The sequence below is a fragment of the Sturnira hondurensis genome, unplaced genomic scaffold (assembly GCF_014824575.4).
Source record: "Sturnira hondurensis isolate 20B ecotype Veracruz unplaced genomic scaffold, ASM1482457v3 Scaffold0008196, whole genome shotgun sequence".
NCBI classification, from domain to species: domain Eukaryota; kingdom Metazoa; phylum Chordata; class Mammalia; order Chiroptera; family Phyllostomidae; genus Sturnira; species Sturnira hondurensis.
In genome coordinates, this window is record NW_028080827.1 from 9,771,157 (window position 1) to 9,793,150 (window position 21,994).

A 21,994-nucleotide genomic window follows, 5' to 3' on the forward strand; every position below is an offset into this window, starting at 1 on the left:
TGAACATAAACATAAAATTATTAACAAAATATTAGTAAAGTGAATTAAGCTGTGAAAAAATCAGCACCATCAAGATCTTGAAGATACTTCTTACTCATAAAAGTGTGTTTTGGATCCAACAGTATTTAAAAACAACATTTGTTTAGCAGTATTTGAAATATGGAAGGAAATGTTTTCCTATACTCTAACCGGTATCAGTATTTTGTTGAATAGCATTAAAGAAGGAGGTATTGCGGTAGTTAACTTGTGTGTCAATATTAAACACAATAAAATATACACATTTAATAATGGTTACTGATTAATATTCACTCTAAATTATTTTTCCATATGCTAGACCTCATTGTTAAAGTAGTAATGACATGTAGCCAAGTGGAAAGAGCATAGGTTTCAGATGCAGACAGATATGGGTTCAAACACCACAGGCTTACTTATTGGGAGTTGGTTTATCCTTTATGAACATCTATTGCCTCTAAAATAAGAATAGCGGCATTTATCACAAAGTGTTGTGAAAATTGAGTGAAACAACCAGTAAAGTCACCTGACATAAACTGATCACCAATAAATGTTAATTATCACTATTATACAAGTGATTTTACTACAAAATGTTTCATTTGCTACATATACAGAAAACAAAGCTTCATATTCTAAGATGAGATAAAATCAAACTCTTAGCTTTCAATAAATATGTTCTTTTTTGCCCTGGCTGGTGTGGCTCAGTGGATTGAGCACCAGCCTGCAAACGGAAAGGTTGTTTGTTCGATTCCTACTCAGGGCACATGCCTGGGTTTCAAGCCAGGTCCTCGGTCGGGGGTGTGCAGGAGACAACAGGTCAATGTCTCTCTTGCACATTGGTGTTTCTCTCCCTCTCTTTCTCCTTCCCCCACCTCTAAAAATAAAGAAATAAAATCTTTTAAAAAAAAGAAACATGTTCTTTTAACTATTTTTAACATACAAGGATCAAAGGCCTGAAGAACTCTTGTTTACTTAACAGTACTCACTTTACTGAGTCAGGTGAAGAAAATGTCTTTTAATAAAATTCCTAGGCCCTGGCTGGCGTAGCTCAGTGGATTGAGTGCAGGCCTGCGAACCACACGATCGCGGTTCGATTCCCAGTCGGGGCACATGCCTGGGTTGCAAGCCAGTTCCCGGCAGGGGACTCACAAGAAAGCAACCATACATTGATACTTCTCTCCTTCTCTCTCTTTCCCTTCCCCTCTAAAAATAGATAAATAAAAATCTTTAAAAAAAATAAAAAATAAATAAAATTCCTAGTTTATCATCTCTAAAGAAATAAACACATGTCCCTCACACTTACAGTCCACCCCAAGTCTTTTTAGACATTAGTTAAAACACACTTTAACAACACCTGCATAAATTTCAAAAGGAAGCACACAAGCAAAAACAACACTGAATCTTTGCTCATTTTATCATTAAACTTCACTACTTCCTAGTCTTTTACTTTAGTCTTTACGTTGCAATGTTTATTCTCAATAACAAGAACCAAACATCAGAAATATGTTACAACAACCACAAAAGTGACCTATATACTTTATCAGCAGGACTCACTTTCCCAGGAAACATTAAAGTAATCATTGTACCTTTTGTGGCAGTATTTCTGGCTGTTGAATTCCCAGTAAGACTTTTATGTTTTAATTTTTTCCTCTGTTCTTCAATTTGCTTTTCTTGTTGATGTAACTTCTCTTCTCTCTGAATTCTTTTTTGTTCTTCAGCTTTTCTTTGATGTGTTTTCCATGCTTCCAATTCTTTAGTTGCTTTTATCCGTTCATTTTCTTTCATATGTTCTATTTTTTTCCTCTCCTCTTCTTCAATCTGTGAACAATTACAATTACTAAAACTTTTAAAATATATAAAAAGCAACATTTAAAAAATAATAGATTTATTACAATAAATTATTCTTACCTCAAAACTCTTGTAATTGTATCTGCAGCAGTAATTAGCAGTGAACAAAGAATTAAAATGGGAATGGTAAATAATTTAGCAAAATGCCCAATGATTTGGTTGTCATAAAACACAGGTTTTAGTTCAGATTTACCATTAACTATTGATATAACCTTAGGCAATTACTTTTTCACAAGTAAAATGTGGGCAGGCATTCAATTAGATGATATCAAAGGGCTTGGTAAAAAAAATCTATTTTTGTATTACAAAAGTCAAGTCACTTTTCCCAAAACCTAAACACACACACACATTCGCCTTTTTACTTTTGCCAGTCTTACCTTGTCTTAGGACTGCAGTTGTGCCAACCTTCGCCTGAGGAATGAGGGAATATTTAGAATAAAAATAGAAAGGATGAACTAAGGAGTTTGTCTCTGGTGGGTGAATATGTTTGAACTTTGAATTCCATTGCCAGCTAGCTAGCTTGCCATAGTTGCTATTTGGAACTTCCATGTGAAAAGCTAACTGTCAAATAAGTTAAAAGCAGTATATTGCACAAGAATATGTTAACTTTCTCCCTTTCATACACTTCCTTCATATGGTCAAGAAAGATTAAACTCTGTGAAATAAAATAACTGGTTGGTATATATGACTGACTCTATGTATCTGAGTTTTTATACTTGTCAGTATAGAAAACTATGACAAGTATCCTGTAACATCTGCAATGATTCGTATGGTAATACAAATATTCTCACCTCTCTCCTCTAGAGAACAAAATTTCTCACACCTATCCTCTAGAGAAGCAACGTGTAACAGAACTTTTTTTTGATGATGCTAATGTTCTGTGCTATCCAAGTCAGTAGCTACTGCCACATGTGGTTAATTAAGCACCTAAAATGTGGCTCTTTCTTAACCATAGGGCTATATCAAGAGTTTTTTTTCAGAAATCTAATAAGTGTTCAATTATTTCAGATTTTTAAGAAATGTAGCTAGAGTGACTGAGAAGCTGATTTTTAACTTTATTTCATTAATTTAAATGTACATTAATATACATTTAAATAATACATCTGGCACAGTAATAGAATGACATGCTGGGACCAGGTTTCACAGAAGCCGAATTATTTTAGGATACAGAATTAACATTATCCATATGAAAACTATACTGACAAGTATCCTGTAACATCTGCATGATTTAATAGCCTCTTCTGGAAGACTGGTTATCTTTCTATTGATCTGTATAATACTGACTTTAAAATAAATTTCACAGATTACTGAACAGGAGTTTCCTGTAGTCCCAGAACTGTACCTAAGGCCTAAAGTAAGCCCAAAAGATGCTAAGAACTGTGAGTCCTAAGTTCAGACAGCTGCCAGGAGGTTAGGACAGGAGGACTCTACATGTGGCAATGAGCCAGCTTTTAATGCCTGACAACAGGGAACGATGAACAGTCAGTGTCGGCCACAGGCAGCCACAACCTAAAAAGAGATGACAACTTCACCCAGTTTAATAATATGTTTGCCATTTTTCCTTTCCTCCCTCTTTTCCCCAACACATGAAAGAAGGGAAAAGTATGTCAAAAGTCAGAGCACCCTTACCCCTCATTAGCCCTGCAAGTGGAACAAATTTTCAAAAGTTTTAAACCTGTTAAGACCGCCTTAATTACCAAAAATGACACTACTCTTATAACCAAAAGTAATAGGAAAGTTCTATTATCATAACCAAGATTTAGTTAAGAGAAATATATGTATATTATATATATTATATGTATAATTATATGTGTAATTTAATTTGTAATAAGCTATCTTTGAGACAAAAAAATAGTCTAACTCTTTAGGAAGTAATGTGGAAAAGAAGGGACCAAGAAAGGCCTCACAGATCATGTGACAGAAGGAGCTAGAAAGAAGAGAAAAATTTAAAGAAGGTTAATACTACAAAGTTTATGAGAAAAGGAGAAGAGAAACTATACACATCAACGAGAAACAGCGATAGACAAATATTAAATAATTCTTGGAGTTCTTTTATTTTTTTTATTTAAAGATTTTATTTATTTTAGAGGAAAAGAGAGGGAAAGAAACATCAACATGTGGTTGCCTCTCAAGCGCCCCCTACTGGGGACCAAGCCCACAACCCAGGCATGTGCCCTGACTGGGAATCATACCAGCAACCCTTTCGTTTCCAGGCCAACAACACTCACCGCTGAACCACACCAGCCAGGGTTGAAGTTCTTATTAAAGCAAAAAGTAATATGGGGCACTTACCACATAAAGAAAAAATGCTTAGTAACAGAAAAATTCAGAAGGCTAGAAAAGCAATCATCACACATGAAGAAACTGAATTTTAAGTGCTTTGTACTGCTCAAAAAAGGATGCCATAAAGTATGGCATATCGCTTTACTACAGACAGCAAATTTAACTATTAGGAGAGTAATAAGCAGCTCCAAAACCCAATTCCTAAAGAAGCTTCCCTAAAGAAGGGGAAGTCTGTATTTCTTTGAATTTGGAATGAATGGTTTATCAAGCAAGGCATTGTTCTTTCTAAAATAATTTTACTTACGAAATTACATGCAGAAATCATAATAAAATATTAGCACACTGAAGAAAATATTAAAATTATAATACGCCCTGGCTGGTGTAGCTCGGTGGATTGAGCGCGGGCCTGTGAACCACACAATCACGGTTTGACTCCCAGTCAGGGCACATGCCTGGGCTGCAGGCCAGTTCCCAGCAGGGGACTCATGAGAGGCAACCATACATTGATGTTTCTCTCCTTCTCTCCTTCCTTTCCTCTCTATAAGATAAATAAATAAAATCTTTAAAAAAATTATAATACATCTTGATCAAATAGGGTGTTTCTTACTTATGGTATTAGGAAATTAAAAGAGAAAAACAACATGTCCTCAACACATGACAAAACATCAGTTGATACTGGGAATAACAGAAAAATTCTAGCTTGATAAAAGGACCCATACAATGTCCAATATCGTGGCAAAGCATTAAAAATACTTCTAGCAAAATCACTAAGGCCAAAATGTCTACCATTTTCCTCTTTTCCTAGAGGTATCCTATATAATAAAATGTTTAAAATATGAAATATAAATAAGGATTATAAGGAGACAGAACTGTCACTATTTGTAAACAATATTACAGACTACCTAAAAGAACCAAAATAACAAACTGACAAACTATTACAACCAAAAAGTAAGTTCAGCAAGGTACTAATTTATAAGATCAACTTAATACAAACTCATAAAAACAAACTAACTTACATACAAAGTAGAAACAAATGATTTAAAAAATACAGTGGAAAAAATTATTCATTAGTAAATGCCAGAAAAAACTTTAAAAGGCTAAAAATAAACTTAATAAAATATGAGCAAGTCCTACATATGTGACATAATTTTGTCAGAGATACACAAAGTTTGAAGAAATGGAGATAAATGCCACGGTGTTGGAGGGAGATTGAAATATTATAAATATGTTGATGTTCTATAAATGAATTTCTAAAGTCAATGTAAATAAAATCAAAATACCAAGAGAACTTCTTAAAGAGTTTGATAAACAAATGTGAAATTCATCTACCAAAGAAAATGTGCAAGTTTTACAGAGGGATGAAGAAGTCGGCAGTTCCCATCCACAGATACCAAGTATGAAACTGGACAAATCTATCAAAAACAACAATTTCAAGGCACTGGAAATGAACCAAAGACAGCCTGCAAACTGAGAAGTGTTTGTTCTAGAAAAACTTCTAAAGTTACAGGTAAGAACAGTGGGAGGCTGTGCCCTCCAGCCTGACACTCTCAACCACCCACCTCCAGCTAGAATAACAAGACTGGTGGTTTTAACAACATGCAGCTGACAGCAACAGCGATGATGAAGAGGAAAAACTCTGAAGCTTCGCTGGCAGAAAGGGAGGACTCATTTCAGGGTGGGGCAGGAAAATCCTGTGGCTTTGAGGGATAAAAGTGGTAGCCTTGGTTGGGAATAAAGAGGGAAAATTTGCAGTTGAAGTCTTCGGTTGAGGTCCTGGTTAGGGTAAGTGACTGACTAGTCAGAAAATTAACATAACGATCATATAAATGAGAGCAATAGAAAGTCGGTGGTAAACTCACCATACAATCCTAGCTAAACAGAAAACTATGTATGTGTGGGGGAGACCCAGGAAGGCTGGCATAAAATGAAGCCAAGGGAGACAGAACTGGCTCCAACTTTGAAGGTACTCTCAAATTGACACACAGATCAACAGGCAAAGGGTGGGAGGCCTCTACTACCTCTGCCCAAAGCATTAACTAACAGTTAAGCTATACAGACAAAGGGACGACCCCTAAGGAAGCCAGCCTAAAAAAATACGAATTAAGAAACTTAGCAGAGACATCAGCAGCTATATATCCAAAGGAGACTAGGCTCATTTCACAGTTAAAATCAAGGGAAGCTGCTAAAAAATAAATAATCCTGAATAAATAAACAAAAAACAAATTTTAAAAAAAGAAGCCAGAATTGCTATCATCTATTAATTAAAACATCTTGTTTTCAAACAAAAACACACACTCTCAAGTGTGTCAACAATGCTAAAAAGAGAGGCAAACACCAGGTTTGTATCAGGCCATGCTCCAAGCCATCGTCCAGTTTCTAACTGTCACGATGAAGTATGGTTACATCAGCAAATTCGAAATTACTGATGACCACAGACCTGGGAAATTTGTCATGCACCTCACTGGAGGTTAGGAACATCCCTATCCTATTCCTGATCTTATGGGAAATGCTTGTAGTTTTTGCCCATTGAGTACAAAGCTGGCAGTACATTTGTTGTACATGGCCTCTATCACGCTTAGATATAATCCCACTTTGCTGAGAGGTTTTTCATAAATTGGTGCTGGATCAAATGCCTTTTCTATTGATATGACCATGTGGTTTTTATCCTCTATTTTGTTTATGTGGAGAATCATATTTGCTGATTTTCAAATGTACCAACTTTGCATTCCCAGAATAAATTCCAGTTGATCATGCATGCCACCAAGAAACTACTAGAACTGATTAATTAATTCAGCAAAGTAGCAGGATACAAAATTAATATCCATAAATCAGTTGCATTTTTATACACCAATAACAAACTGACAGAAATAAAAACTGAGAAAACGATCCCAGCCCTGGCTGGTGTGGCTCAGTGGACTGAACAGATTGCAAACCTAAGGGTCACTGGTTCGATTTCCCATCAGGGCACATGCATGGATGGTGGGCCAGGCCCTCAGTTGGGGGCATTTGAGAAGCAACCAATCACTGCATGTCTCACACATAGATGTTTCTCTTCCTCTCTTTTTCCCTTCTTTCCCATCTCTCTAAAAACAAATAAAATCTTTAACAAAAAAAGAGAGAGAAAATAGTTTTGGGAAGGATACGGAGAAACTGAAACTCTTGTTCACTGCTGGTTGGAATATAAAAAGGTGCAGATGCTATGAAGAACAGTGTGACAGGTCCTCAAAAAATTAAAAGTAGGCCCTGGGTGGGTAGGACAGTTGGTTAAAGCATTGTCCTGATATGCCAAGTTTTGCAAGGGATCCAATGATCCCTGGTCAGGGCACATACAAGAATCAACCAATTAATGCATAAATAAGTGGAACAACAAATCAATGTCTATCTCTGTCTCTAAAATGAATCAATAAAGAAAAAATTTAATTAAAATAGAGTTGTTGTCCTGGTTGGGTGGCTTAGCTGGTTGGAGCATCATCCTATACATTAAAAAGATGGCGGGTTTGGTCACCAATCATGGTGCATATGAGAGGCAACCAATCGATGTTCCTCTTTCACATTGATGTTTCCCTTCTCCCTCTCTCTCTCCCTCTCTCTCTTACTCTCTCTCTCCCCCTTCCTCTTTCTCTAACAATCAATACAAACATATCCTCGGGTGAGGTTTAAAAAAATCATTATTACCATATAAACCAGCAATTCTACTCCTGGGTAAAGACATACTCAAAAGAATTGAAAGCACGATCTGGAAAAGATATTTGTATATCCATGTCCATAGGAGCACTATTCAAAATAATAGCCAAAAGGTGGAAGTAACCCAAATGTCCATCAATTCTTTAGCTAGACTAAGGAAAAAAGAGAGAAGACTAAAATAAAAATCAGAAATGAGAGGGGATATTACAACTAATAACACGGGAATGTTAAAGATCATAAGAAACTACCATGAACACTAACGAATCAAACAACCTAAAAGAAATGGATAAATTCCTAGAAACATACAACCTTCCAAGATTGAACCATGGAGAAATAGAAGCTCTAAGTAGACCAATGACAAGTAAGGAGCTTAAATCAGTTATCAAAAACCTTCTAAGAAATAAAAGACCAGGACCAGGCTTAACTGGTAAATTCTACCAAACATTTAAATACGAATACTGGAGCCCTGGCTGGTGTAGCCCAGTGGATTGAGCACAGGCCCGCAAACCAAACTAAATAAGAATACTAAAAGTTTTTCAGTATGGAATTTCCTCAAAAAACTAAAAATGGAACTGCCTTTTGACCCAGCATTTCCACTGCTCGGATTATATCCTAAGAACCCTGAAACACCAATTCAAAAGAACCTATGTACCCCAATGTTCATAGCAGCACAATTTACAATAGCCACGTGCTGGAAGCAACCTAAGTGCCCATCAGTAAATGAATGGATCAAAAAACTATGGTACATTTACACAATGGAATTCTATGCAGCAGAAAGAAGGAGCTCCTACCCTTTGCAACAGTATGGATAGAACTAGAAAGCATTATGCTAAGCAAAATAAGCCAGGCGGTGAAAGACAAATACCATATGATCTCACCTTTAACAGGAGCCTAATCAACAAAACAAACAAGCAAGTAAAATATAACCAAAGACACTGAAATTGAGAACAGGCTGAGGGGAGGGAATTTCAGGGGAAAAGGGTGAAGGGTTTGCAGGAATAATTATAAAGGACATATGGACAATAACAAGGGGAGGGAGTGGTATGGAAACGGGAGGGAGGTGGGGAGAGCTGGGTTATTGGGCTGGGGTGGGGGGAAAAGGCAGAAAACCGTACTTGAACAACAATAAATAAAATTAATAAAATATAATAAAATAAAAAACATGAACACTAACGGTTTTTAAACTCTTCCAAAAAACTGAAGAGCAGAGAATACCTGCAAATTCACTTTACAAGGCCAGCAGTACCCTGTTTTATTAGTTAGTTCAGTAAATATCTATTGTCACAAATATAATATTTTGCTCTTATTTTTTAAAATTCAGGAAAATTGCCCTGGCTGGTATGGCTCAGTAGATTGAGCACATGCCTGTAAACCAAAAGGTCACCGGTTCAATTCCCAGTCAGAGCACGTGCCTCGGTTACAGGCCAGGTGCCCAGCTCGGGGTGTGCTAGAGGCAACCAATCAACGTATCTCTTGCAGTGAGGTTTCTCTCCCTCTCTTCCTCCCTCCCTTCCCCTCTCTCTAAAAATGTAAATAAGTCTTTTAAAAAAATAAAATTCAGGAAAACGACAAAAATCAAAAGGCTGACAGAATGATAATACAACCAAGAAAAACTGGAACTCATTAAGTATACTGTAAGCAGAAATCTTTGGTCAGCTGACCATATGGTTAAGTAAAAACCAAAGTATACAAGGATAGGCTATATTTAAAAATCAAGTAGAGGTGATAAAAGAAGTGGTGAAATCTTTGGAATTATGAACTTCTGATTATAAAAACAATACTAGTGATTCAAATGCAAAAGAAGAGTCATGGGTTCACAGCGCTCTTAACACGATAATGCTTGTTATGAATTCCTTAATCATTTCACAATATCAAAATAAGAATGTGCAATAAGAAATTACTTGCAAAAACAAGTTAGCATAGGTAAATCTTCAGAGGCAGGAAATAGATTAGTGGTTGCCTATGGCTAGGGGATGGGAGAAATGGAGAGTGACTGCTGATGGGCATGGCGGTTTTGGTGGGTGATTAAAATGTTCTAAAATTGATTGTGGTGATGGTTGCACAACTATGAATGAATTGTAAGCTTTAAATGTGTGAATTGTATGGTATATAAATTATATCTCAAAAAATACTGCTGATTAAAGCTTTAACTTGAAATCCTCAACAGTTAAAAATATATTTGTCAATATTCAGTGTTTTTCATGTTTTAAATAATTGTGTCCATTATTCCAAGATTAAGAAGGAGGTAAAATATACATAAAACATCATTTCTGACTCCCGCAGAAATAGAAAATCCTCACTGGAACAAGTAAATCTATAAGCATCCAACATTTATACCCTCGACTTTCATAAAGATTTCCAGGCCCTGACTGGTGCGGCTCATTTTATTCCACGAAATGAAAGGCTGCTAGTTCAATTCCCAGTCAGGCCACAGGCCTGGGTTGCAGGTTTGGGTCCCCAGTAAGGGTGCATTCAAGAAGCAACTGGTTGATGATTCTCTCCCTCTCTTCCTCCCTTACCTTCTCTCTAAAAATAAATAAATAAAATCTTTGAAAAAAAAAGATTTTCTGCTTTGGCTGGTGTAGCTCAGTGGATTGAGTGTAGTCTGCGAACCAAAGGGTTGCCGGTTCAATTCCCAGTCAGGGCACATGCCTGGGTTGCGGGCCAGGTACCCAGTTGGAGCTATGTGAGAGGCAACCACACACTGATGTTTCTCTCCTTCTCTTTCTCCCCCCTTCTCCTCTCTCTAAAAATAAATAAATAAAATCTAAAAAAAATTTAACTAGTAGAAAGCTTCTGTAACTTAATAAGTCCTATAACCAATATATGAACAAAAATGTGAGGTTGGAACTAATTATCTTTACATACTTTATTATCATCTCTTTTATTAGAAGACTTTCCTATCAATGTGCAATTTACCTTCATCATGACATTTAGTGCATATTTTTGATCTTCCCGCCTTGCTGCAGCTTTTGCTTCTATAGCTTCTTTTGCTTTTTCTTGTGCTTGTAAAACAGATTTCTCCCTTATTTTTTGCATCATCTCTTTGTCAACTAAAACATAAGAATATCACTAAATTAGGATTATGATAAATTTGTTTTATTTAGGAGAAAATTGCTTAATATTATGAACGAGGATGAGATATTTTTGGTCCCAACCTCACATGGAGAAGTGAAAACATTTCTCAGTATTAAACTGGCCAAGAAGCCAACATTAAAATGTAAGCAAGTGACTGTATAGTAATTAATTACTACAGAATAAGAGGGGGAAACAAAAGGGGAAATGGGGGATGGGAGAGAGGAAGAACCTAGAGGAGAGAGAAAGAAAACAGAGAGAGGAGACAGGATGAGGGGAAAGACAAAACATATATCCTCCTCTCAGTTGAGAAAGGGTCAGGGATGAATCAGGTCCTAGGCAGGGGTTCTTAAACTTTTTGGTGCATCTGACTGACCTCTTGGCAGAATAAAGCTGTACAGACCCCTTCAAAATGTTTTCAAATGCATGAAGTAAAATACACAGAATTATAAAGAAAACTAATCATATTAAAACACAAATATTAAACAATAAATTTTATTTCAGTTGGTGTGGCTCCAAGGATTGAGTGCCACCTGCAAACCAAAGAATCCCTGCTTGCCAGTTCAATTCCCATTCAGGGCACATGCCTGGGTTGTGGGCCAGGTTCCCAGAAGAGGGTGCAGGAGAGGGAATCACACATTGATGTTTCTTTCCCTCCCTTCCCCTCACTAAAAATAAATAAATAAAAATTTTAAAAAATACTTACCACCTGACACAGAAAGGGTCTCCCACATGACCGCTTCTTTTTTATGTAAGGTGAAAACAATAGTGTCATTTCCAATCTTGGCTTTGCTGTTCCCGTCGTCTATGGGAGCATAGAGAAACACCTCAAATAAAAATGGAGCAAAGTTGACCTATTCAGAAGCGGGGGGAACGAAAGTTAATTTAGTTACACTAATTAAAAACACAGACGTTAAGAAATTAGTGATAGAGGTGAAAATCATTTTCTTAAATGCCTACTATAAATTTATGCCAGGTCGCGAAAGATTAGCCTTATATATGTAGGGAACCCCGGATAAAAAATAATCTCTGATTTGATAGCAAGCTGCTTACAGATGCGGTATCACCTGTATGGGATTCGTTTGTTGTTGCTTTCAACAGCTCTAAAACTTCAGGAGGTTTTTGCGGTAGGACGCGCCCGTTCACGCACACCTGGGCGCTCTCACAGAAGCTTCGGACCACACCCCAGGGGATCCCGCAGGCCGACTCGCCTTCCTACCTTCAAATAGTTTTCCGTGCAGAACACGTCCGCATCTCTAATGCAGACACCTCGGAGGGGCACAGAGATAAAGACCGCAGTCTCCGTCTGCTGCCAGCTGTAATCCCTCACCTGCAGGGGCATTCTGCGAGGCAGACCCAGCAGCTGTGCGAGATAGCACTGGCGCCTACTCGGTTGCTAGGGAAGCCGGGGTTACCACATTCCAGCCCTTCCGGGTCAGGTGGGGCCCAGGAACCCGGAGTTCCCAGAGTGGGCCGGGCTCTCCTCTGCGACCCACGGCGGACTCCCCTCCTTACTGCTTGGGCATCCTGGAAGAGCATTTAGACCACTTCCTAGGGTATTATTACTTCCGCAAAATCTGAGCATGTCTCCGAAAATTAGGCCCACATTCGTTTAGGCAAGTACAGATCTTCCCGCCTGATAATGCAAAAAAGATAATGTGGGCTTACTGCGTAGGAAAGGGTGACCCGCCAGAAGCAGGTGAGACGCTCAGGCGCCCGGGCAGCTCAGTCCTTTAGTTCATTCTGATGAAGGCTGTAAGAGCACCCTTTGGTGTTCCCTGCTTTGGACACATCCTGGCCCGGGATCTTATCTGTACTATTGTAGTTCTTCAAATCCTATAATTTAATGGCCACCAAAAAAGCTTGTAAGTAGGCTTCACCCCATTGTTTGAGAGGTGGGGAGAAAAGATCCTATGACTCACCTGACAATTGCTTGCCACGACTCACCTGACAATTGCTTGCCACGACTCACCTGTAGGATAAGTAGAATTCACACGGATACGGTTTATTATTGCTTAAGGAGGGAAACTTAGAACTTCAGCGCAGGCAGGAAACTTAAGGGTCATATAGTCATTCGACATATTTAAGGAGTCATACACCCCATTGCCACATTGATTAGTGGCAGAACCTCGATGAAGATCCTGATCTCTCTCATTCCAGTGTTTATTCCCCAGGCTTTATAGGTTTATAAACCTATATATTACTGGAATGTGATGTTAAAAACTGAATTTAGACGAATATTGGGAATCTGCTACCTAGTTAAGTAAAATTAGCTAAACATTAATTATGAAAATTAGCCATCTAGGGCTTTAGATTTTAAACTTTTCACTTATGGGGGCCATTAACAACAAATTTCAAAGGTACTGAAAGATGGCTTCAGAGAAACTTTGAAGCAACAGACTGGGGAGGGAAAAGAAAAAAACCATCATCTTTTCCTCCAAGCACGCCACCCCCTCCTTACCTTACCCAAATTTGTCAGTGGTTTATTATCTCAAGGTTCTGTAACTTTCAACACTGCGGCCACCTTAGACTTCTTTTCCCTTGTCTGCCTAAGTGCAGAAATCTCTGAATGAATCAATCCATGGGTTCTTTTTTTCATGGTTGGTTGGTTGTTTGCTTGTTTGTTTTGACATTCCCTCCCTCCCTCCCTTTAGGTCAAGTCCTACTTTTACCATTTTATTTCAAACTGTCCAATATCTTCGAAAGACAGGGTTTATGTATTCCTTTTACATAAAAATTTCAAGTCTATGTTCTCTCACTATATAAGAACACAAGTAATATAATCTATATGAAAGATAATAAAAAGAATACTGTATGCCAGTTGGGAGTTTCAGGAAAATACATTACCAATCACTTTGCTAAGCAGATACGTACCTTCAAGGTGAAATTGTTCTTCTGACTACCATAGTGTTATTAAGCTTTTTACACTCTGAATGAATTAATTAAAAAAAAAAACTTTGGGGAGGGGTGGGTCGAAAAGGCAGAAAACTGCACTTGGAAAACAATTTAAAAAAAAAGGAAAAGAAAACTTGATCAGTTTTATTACTGAATCATTGCATCAACTGTTAATTTAAACATTAATTTTATACATTGTTCCATGACTTAGGTATTAAACTAAAAAGTGTTTCACAAGCTTTGAAATTAATTCAATTGTAGAGTCTTTTTTAAATTATATGTCATTGATTATGCTATTACAGCTGTCCTGATTTTTACCCCTTGCCCCTCTTCACCCAGCACCCCATACTCCCTCAGGCAATCCCCCCATATTGTTCATGTCCATGTGTCATGTGTGTAAGTTCCTTGGCTACTCCATTTCCTACACTGTACTTTATAGCCTCGAGGCTATTTTGTAACGAGCTATTGGTACTTATAATCTGCTCACCTCTTCATCCATTCCTCCTCACCCCCCTCCCATCTGGCAACCATCAAAACCCTTTCTGTATCCATGATTCTGTCTCTGTTCTTCTTACTTGCTTAGTTTGTTTTTTAGATTCAATTGTTGATATATATTTTTGCCATTTTATTGTTCATGGTTTTGATCTTTCTCTTAAATAAGTCCCTTTCACATTTCATATAATAATGGTTTGTTGAACTCATTTAGTTTTTTCTTGTCTGGGAAGCTCTTTATCTTCCCTACAGTTCTAAATAATAGTAATCTTGGCTATAGGTCCTGCTTTTTATGGCTTTGAAGATTTCCTGCCAGTCCCTCCTAACCTGCAAGGTTTCTATTGAGAAATCAGCTGACAGATTTATGGGAACTCCCCTGTAGGCAACAAACTGCTTTTCTCTTGCTGATTTTAAGATTTTCTCTTTATCTTTTAAGTGTATTCTATTCATTTTCCTATTACAGTTGTCCCAGTTTTCCCCCCATTGCTCCCATCCACCAGGTTCTCCCCTTCCCTTGTAAAATCACCGAACCCTTAGTTCACGTCCATGGGTTGTGCATGTAAGTTCTTTGGCTTCTCCATTTCCTATAATATTCTTAACACCCACCTGTCTATTCTGTACCTACCCAATTATGCCTCTAAATCCCTATACCTTTTCCTGCATTCTCCTCTTCCTCCTGCCAGCTGATAAACCTCCAAATGATCTCCATATCTATAATTCTATTGCTGTTATTGTTATTTGCTTAGTTTGTTCTTATTTTTTAGATTCAGTTGTTGATAGTTGTGAGTTTGTTGTCATTTTAATGTTCATAGTTTTGATCTTCTTTTTTCCTAAATAAGTCCCTTGAACATTTCATATAATAAGGGCTCGGTGATGATGAACTCCTTTAGCTTTACCTTGTCTGGGAAACATTTTATCTGTCCTTCAATATTAAATGATACCTTTGATGGATAGAATAATTTTGATTGTAGGTCCCTGCTTTTCATCACTTTGTATAGTTCTTGCCAGTCCCTTCTTGCCTGCAAAGTTTCTTTTGAGAAATCAGCTGATAGTCTTATGGGAACTCCTTTGCAGGTACTCTCTACCTTTCCCTTGCTGCATTTAAGATTCTCTCTTTATTGGACTGGGGGCCAAGATGGAGGCATAGGTAGATACACTTTACCTCTTCGCACAACCAAAAGAAAGAGAACACGAAATAAAAAAAAAAAAAAAAAAGAACCAGAACTGACAGAAATCGAACTGTGTGGGAGTCTGACAACCAAGAAACTAAAGAAGAAACATTCATTTTTCACTAGCAGAAGTGTCAGAGATGGGCAGCCAGGGCAGAGAGGATGCACGGCAAGGTGGTGGCTGGAAGACCAGGTGGGCAGGGTAGCAGCTGGTGGACTGGGAGGTCCCAAATTTGCGTGCAGATAAACTGAGAGGAAGAAATAGAGAGCAACACATACCATGTGACCCAGGGTTCTAGTGCAGGGAAATAAAGCCTCGAAACCTCTGGCAGTAAAAACTGGTGGGGATTGTGGTGGTGGGAGAAACCCCTAGCCTCACAGGAGAGTTCATTGGAGAGACTACAGGATCCTAGAACATACACAAACCTACCCACCTGGGAATCAGCACCAGAAAGGCCCAATTTGCTTGTGGGTCCCAGAGGAAGTGACTTAAAGTAGGGCAAGAGCCAAGCAAGAGGCATTGTTTCCTCTCAGAAACCTCACTCACGCACAGAGCCACAACGCGGCCACATGGGTTGCCCAACCTTGGCGAATACCTAAGGCTCTGCCCCTTACAATGTAACAGGCATGCTGAGACAAAAAATTATATATATATATAATTATATATTATATATAATTATAATTATATATATAATTATAAATATATATTATAAATATATATTATATATTATATATATAATTATATATATATATCCCAAATGAAAGAACAGATTTGAAAATTATTTAAAGCTCAAAAATAGAACTAATCAACGAAGACATAGTCAACCTATCAGATGCAGAGTTCAAAACACCGGTAATCAGGGTGCTCACAGAAATGATTGAGTATGGTCACAAAATAGAGGAAGAAATAAAAGCTATGAAAAGTGAAATAAACAAAAATATACAGGAAACCAACAGTGAAGGGAAGGAAACCAGGATTCAAATCAACAATTTGGAGCAGAAGGAAGAAAGAAACATTTAATCAGAACAGAATGAAGAAACAAGAATTCAAAAAAAAAATGAGAAGCTTAGGAACCTCTGGGAAAACTTTAAATATTACAACATCCAAATCATAGGAGTGCCAGAAGGAGAAGAGGAAGACAAAGAAATTGAAAACTTCTTTGAAAAAATAATGAGGGAGAACTTCCCCAATCTGGCAAAGGAAATAGACTTCCAGGAAGTCCAGGAAGCTCCAAGGAGTCCCAAAGATGTTGAACCCAAGGAAGCACACACCAAGGCACATCATAACTAAATTACCCAAGATAGAAGGAGAATCTTAAAAGCAGCAAGAGAAAAGGAGACAGTTATCTACAAAGAAGTTCCCATAAGACCATCAGCTGATTTTTTCAAAAGAAACTTTGCAGGCAAGAAGGGAGGGAAAGAAGTATTCCAAGTCATGAAAGGCAAGGACCTACATCCAAGATCGCTCTATCCAGCAAAGCTTTCATTTAGAATGGAAGAGCAGGTAAAATGCTTCCCAGATAAGGTAAAGGAGTTCCTCATCACCAAGCCCTTATTATATGAAATGTTAAAGGGACTTATCTAAGAAAAAGAAGATGATGAAAAATATTAACAGTAAAATGACAGCAAACTCACAACAACTGAACCTAAAAACAAAAACAAAGTAAGCAAACAACTAGAACAGGAAAAGAACCACAGAAATGGAGTTCACATGGAAGGTTAGTGACAGGGAAGTGGGAGGAAGAGAGAGGGGGAAAAGGTACAGGGAATAAGTAGCATAGATGGTAGGTAGAAAATAGACAAGGGGAGGGTAAGAATAGTATGGGAAATGTAGAAACTAAAGAACTTATGACACATGAACATGAACTAAAGGTAAGGAATGTGGGTGGGAGAATGGAGAGGAGCGAAGGGGGAAAATGGGACAACTGTAAGAGCATAATCAATAAAGTATATTTAAAATTAAAAAATATTTTCAACTTCTTGCTGTTTCTCTTCTCCTCTTGTATCCCTATGATGCAACTGTTGAACTTCTTGAAGTTGTCCCAGACGCTGCTTATACCATCCGTTTTTTATATTTTTTCTTTTTGTCCTTCTGTGTGGTTGTTTTTGCTTCTTTATATTCCAAACCATTGATTTGATTCTCAGCTTCATCCATTCTACTGTTGTTTCCCTGTAAACTGTTCTTTATTTCAATTAGTGTATCCTTCATTTCTGACTGTCTTTTTTTATGCTATTGAGGTCTTTGAAAAGTCCTTGAGCATCCTTCTAACTAACTTTTGAATTCTGCATCTAATAGATTGCTTATCTCCATTTTGTTTAGCTCTTTTTCTGGAGTTGTGATCTGTTTTTTCATTTGGGCCATGGTTCTTTGTCTCCTCGTTTTGGCAGCCTCCCTGTGATTGTTTCTGTGTATTAGGTAGAGCTTCTATGACTGTCTTGGTAGTGTGGCCTAATGTAATAGTTGCCCTGTAGGGTTCTGTGGCACAGCTTCCCCTAACACCCAAGCTGAGTACTCAAGGTGTGCCCTTTGTGTGGGCTGAGTACACCCTCCTCTTATAGTTGCTGTTGGCAGATCAATGGGAGGGATTTACCCAGACGCGAGTAAATTGGAGAAGTTCTCCATTATTTTTTTCAAATAAGTTTTCAATTTCTTGCTCTCTCTTCTCCTTCTGCCACCCCTATGATTCAGATGTTGGAATGTTTAATGTCCTGGATGTTCCTAAGCCTCTCATTTTTTTTTTTCTTGAATTCTTGTTTCTTTATTCTGTTCTGGTTGAATGTTTATTTCTTCCCTCCACTCCAAACCATTGATTTTAGTCTGTTTCCTTCCCTTCACTGTTGGTTCCCTTTTTTCAATTTTCATAGCCTTCACCTTTCCCTCTATTTTGTGACCATACTCAGCCAATTCTGTGAGCATCCTGATTACCGGTGTTTTGAACTCTGCATCTGATAGGTTGGCTATCTCTTCATTGCTCAGTTGTATTTTTTCTGGAGCTGTGATCTGTTCTTTCATTTGGGCCATATTTTTTTGTCTTGGTGTGCCTGTTACATAGTAAGGGGCAGAGCCTTAGATATTCACCAGGGCAGGGCAACCCACGTTGCTGCACTGTGGTGCTGTATGTGGGAGAGGGATCCGAGAGGGAACAATGTGGCCTGCTCAGCTCTCTGGCAGCTTTCAATCACTTCCCCTGGGACTCACAAGCAAATTGGGCCCTTCTGGTGCTGATTCCCAGGTGGGTGCATTTGTGTACATTCTAGCACCCTGTGAGTCTCTCCAACAAACTGTCCAGTGAGGCTGGGAGTCTCTCCCAGCACCTCAACCTTCACAGGTTTTTTGGTCAGAGGCTTTGAGGCTTTATTTTCCTGTGCTGAAACCCTGGGTTGCATGCTCTATGTCGCTCCCCAGTTCTCCATCCTGGTTAATCCACTCAGAAATGTGGGAGCACCCAGTCTGCCAGCTATCACCCTGCCTGGTCCTCCAGATGCCGCCTTGCTGGGAGTCCTCTCCTCTTGGCTGCCCATCGCTGCCCCTCCTACCAGTCTGGATGAGTGTTTCTTCTTTAACTCCTTGGTTGTTGGACTTCCATATAGTTTGATTTTTCTGTCAGTTCTCAGTTTTCTTGTTTTTAAATTTGTTGGTATCCTTTTGATTGTGCAAGGAGATGCAGTATATCTACCTACACCTCCATCTTGGCCAGAAGTCAGAGTGTACAAGTTTTATGGACCTGCCATGTGCCTCTACATGTAGCTTCTTTTCATGTGAGACTAAAGGCACCTGATGGTTGCTTCAAACAAACGTTGAAAGTCTTTTGACAACCTAATCTTGTCGTTCAAGCAAGTTTGTTCTTTTTAAAAAATTTTTATTATTGACACTATTGCAGATGTCCTTGTTTTCTCCTCATGCAAGTATGTTCTTAATATTGTCACCATGATAAGACAATACCATTCTGCTTCAGGGATAGTTAAGCAGCTGAGATTGTAAAACTCCTCTCCAATTCACTTTCTATTAACAAAACTGAAGTTCTAATTTGTTAAAATAAAAAAGATATGTTATGTTCACATTTTCTTAATAGCAAGACTCAGTGTTATATATAAACTTCACATGGAAAAAAAGGATGTATATAGAAAGGTCCATCCAAAAATATTGTTTGCTCCTCAGTATAAAATCAAACCTCCCAGTAAATCATAGTCTGTTGTCTTGCTTAATGTTTCCTAGGACACCTACCCAAAGCCAAAATTGTTACACCTACTTGTCTGATGAAAGTTAAGCACTTAAAATACACTTATTTTTTCTCTAAAAACTGGCTTTATTTAAAAGAATCTGAAGCATAACACTACAAGAAACAAACTTACAATACATATTGTTCAAGAAAGCCTGCCATACATAATTTCTACTAATAGTAGGTTTATACACTGATAAATAACATTCTTTATACAATGCACAAATGACATTTAGCATGATCCCTGAAAAGAATGACCAACAATAACATGGACTGTTTTGATAGAACCTCTATTTATCTTACTATAGAATAAAAAACTACAATGTGGAAGATGAGTTAAAACTCCCAATTTTAAATTCTAGCATGGTATTTAAAAAAGAGGTAAAAGGAATCAGAAGTAGAAAATTGTAAGAGTTAAATATCTTTAAAAGAAAAAGGAGAACTGGCTTACCACTATTTATAGTAATTATTAAAAAGTAACTCAGATTTGAAAATTATTTGGTTTACTACTTGGAAGCCCTTAGATATTCAAACTATCCATTATCTACTATATTCTATCAGTTACCAAGCCAATTTTATTTCTCTGAAAATGTAATCTGTACATTAACCATATAAAGAAAATAAACAATATGGGGATAACCTAGTCATTTCATAGTTTATTTAAATTTTTCCATGAAGCAATTCATGAATCACTTATTACTAATACTTCTTTAAACCTCTGATTTAAATAAACAGACCCAGTTCTAAAAGACTGTATGTGAAATCACCAGAAAAAAATTTCTAACACAAATACTAAATTTTTAACACAAAAAAACAGACCAAAGAAAATATTGGGTATTCAAGTAAAATATAATGGGATGACACAGTATGGTATTTGGCATCTTTAAAAATATTAAGAACTGAATCAGATTTATTGCTATGTCAATCCTAGCAACAGTCAACAATCAAATGTACAAAATGCACCACAACAACCATGCCAAAAAATGATGTATAGAGATATCATTAACATAGCATAGGTAGATATTTATCTTGTAATACATATCATTCACATAATAAAAGGTTATTAATTCAGGGTAGTTTGAATTTGTAAAAGTCTAAAAATTTGAATATTTTAAAAAGATATGCAGGTTAAGCACTCACAAGCACTCTTTTTCTTTCAAGCACATAATTTCAAACATACATATTTGCATTGGCCAAGAATTACTACTATAATTATTTTGGGTACCTGTTTTAATAACAAAAGAATACTTTTAAACTAGTATTCTTAAATAAATGCCTCTAAAGATCTTAAAAATTTTTCCAAGGTTATACGTTTTTCTTTAAAATCTTGACCTTTACTAACAAATCTTTTCATCAGATAGTACAAAGTAAACACCAATCAAGTCCTGTGTCAATGGATGCTAATATTCTAGGTAAATTAGAAGAGTTTCATGGTATTGTGATACAGGCATACCTCATTTTATTGCGATTTGTTTTATTGTGCTTTATAGATCTTGCACTTTTACAAATTCAAAGTTTGTGGCAACTCAGTGTTGAGCAAGTCTATTGGCACCATTTTCCCAATATGCTCAGATGATAGCATTTTTTAGCAATAAAGTATTTTTAATTGAGGTATATACATTGTTTTTTAGACATAACATTATTGCACACTTTATAATAAACTACAGATATGGTAGTGTAAACATAATAAAAAATTTGTGACTCACTTTAGTGTGATATTTGTTTTATTGCATGATCTGGAACAGAATCTGCAGTGTCTCCAAGGTATGCCTGTAGTTTCTTAATAAACGAAGTTTAATTATTTTGGTTATGGTACAGTGAATAACAATTCTTTTGGTTGAAAGACATTAGATTAAGTTCAAAATCTAGTACTTAATTTTAATGGTATGGGCTAAAAATATCCCAATATGAACTGTCAAGATAACTCTTCAGTAAGTTATAACTGTTAAGAGGAAGATCAAAATTTTAAGAAGTATTTATTATGTTATGAGTGTTATGAATTGCTAACATCAAAATGTACCCCTCTCTCCTATTTCAAAGATATCAGGCCATCTACTAATCCATAAATATTGATGTTTCACTTACTTCATAGAGTAGCTTAAACATACCAGCATAAGAAATAATTAGTATTACATAGTAATTTCCTTTGCCACAGGAATAAATGTTGGACAAAGTCTGGAAACATTTTATTTTCCAATTTGAATTACAGTAATTTTGCCACAGACCACAGCACTAGTGCATGTGTTACTTTAGACATGCTCTATGAACAAAACAAAAAATTACTGCAAAAATACATGTCACCAATGTGGAACACAC

General features: G+C 37.1%; 1 protein-coding gene across 2 annotated transcripts in view; it reads right to left on the minus strand.

Moving 5' to 3' along the window:
• Positions 1-12,296, minus strand: part of DNAAF4 (dynein axonemal assembly factor 4) — a 37,659-nt gene extending 25,363 nt beyond the window's left edge. For both annotated transcript variants that reach the window (XM_037053941.1, XM_037053942.1), the window contains exons 1-4: positions 12,122-12,296; positions 11,609-11,756; positions 10,747-10,880; positions 1,599-1,830 (exon numbers count right to left, since the gene is read on the minus strand). In XM_037053941.1, the coding sequence (XP_036909836.1) occupies positions 1,599-1,830; positions 10,747-10,880; positions 11,609-11,756; positions 12,122-12,244 (637 nt within the window). In that variant the 5' untranslated portion in view covers positions 12,245-12,296. The remainder of the gene's footprint in view (positions 1-1,598; positions 1,831-10,746; positions 10,881-11,608; positions 11,757-12,121) is intronic.
• Positions 12,297-21,994: the final 9,698 nt, after the last annotated feature.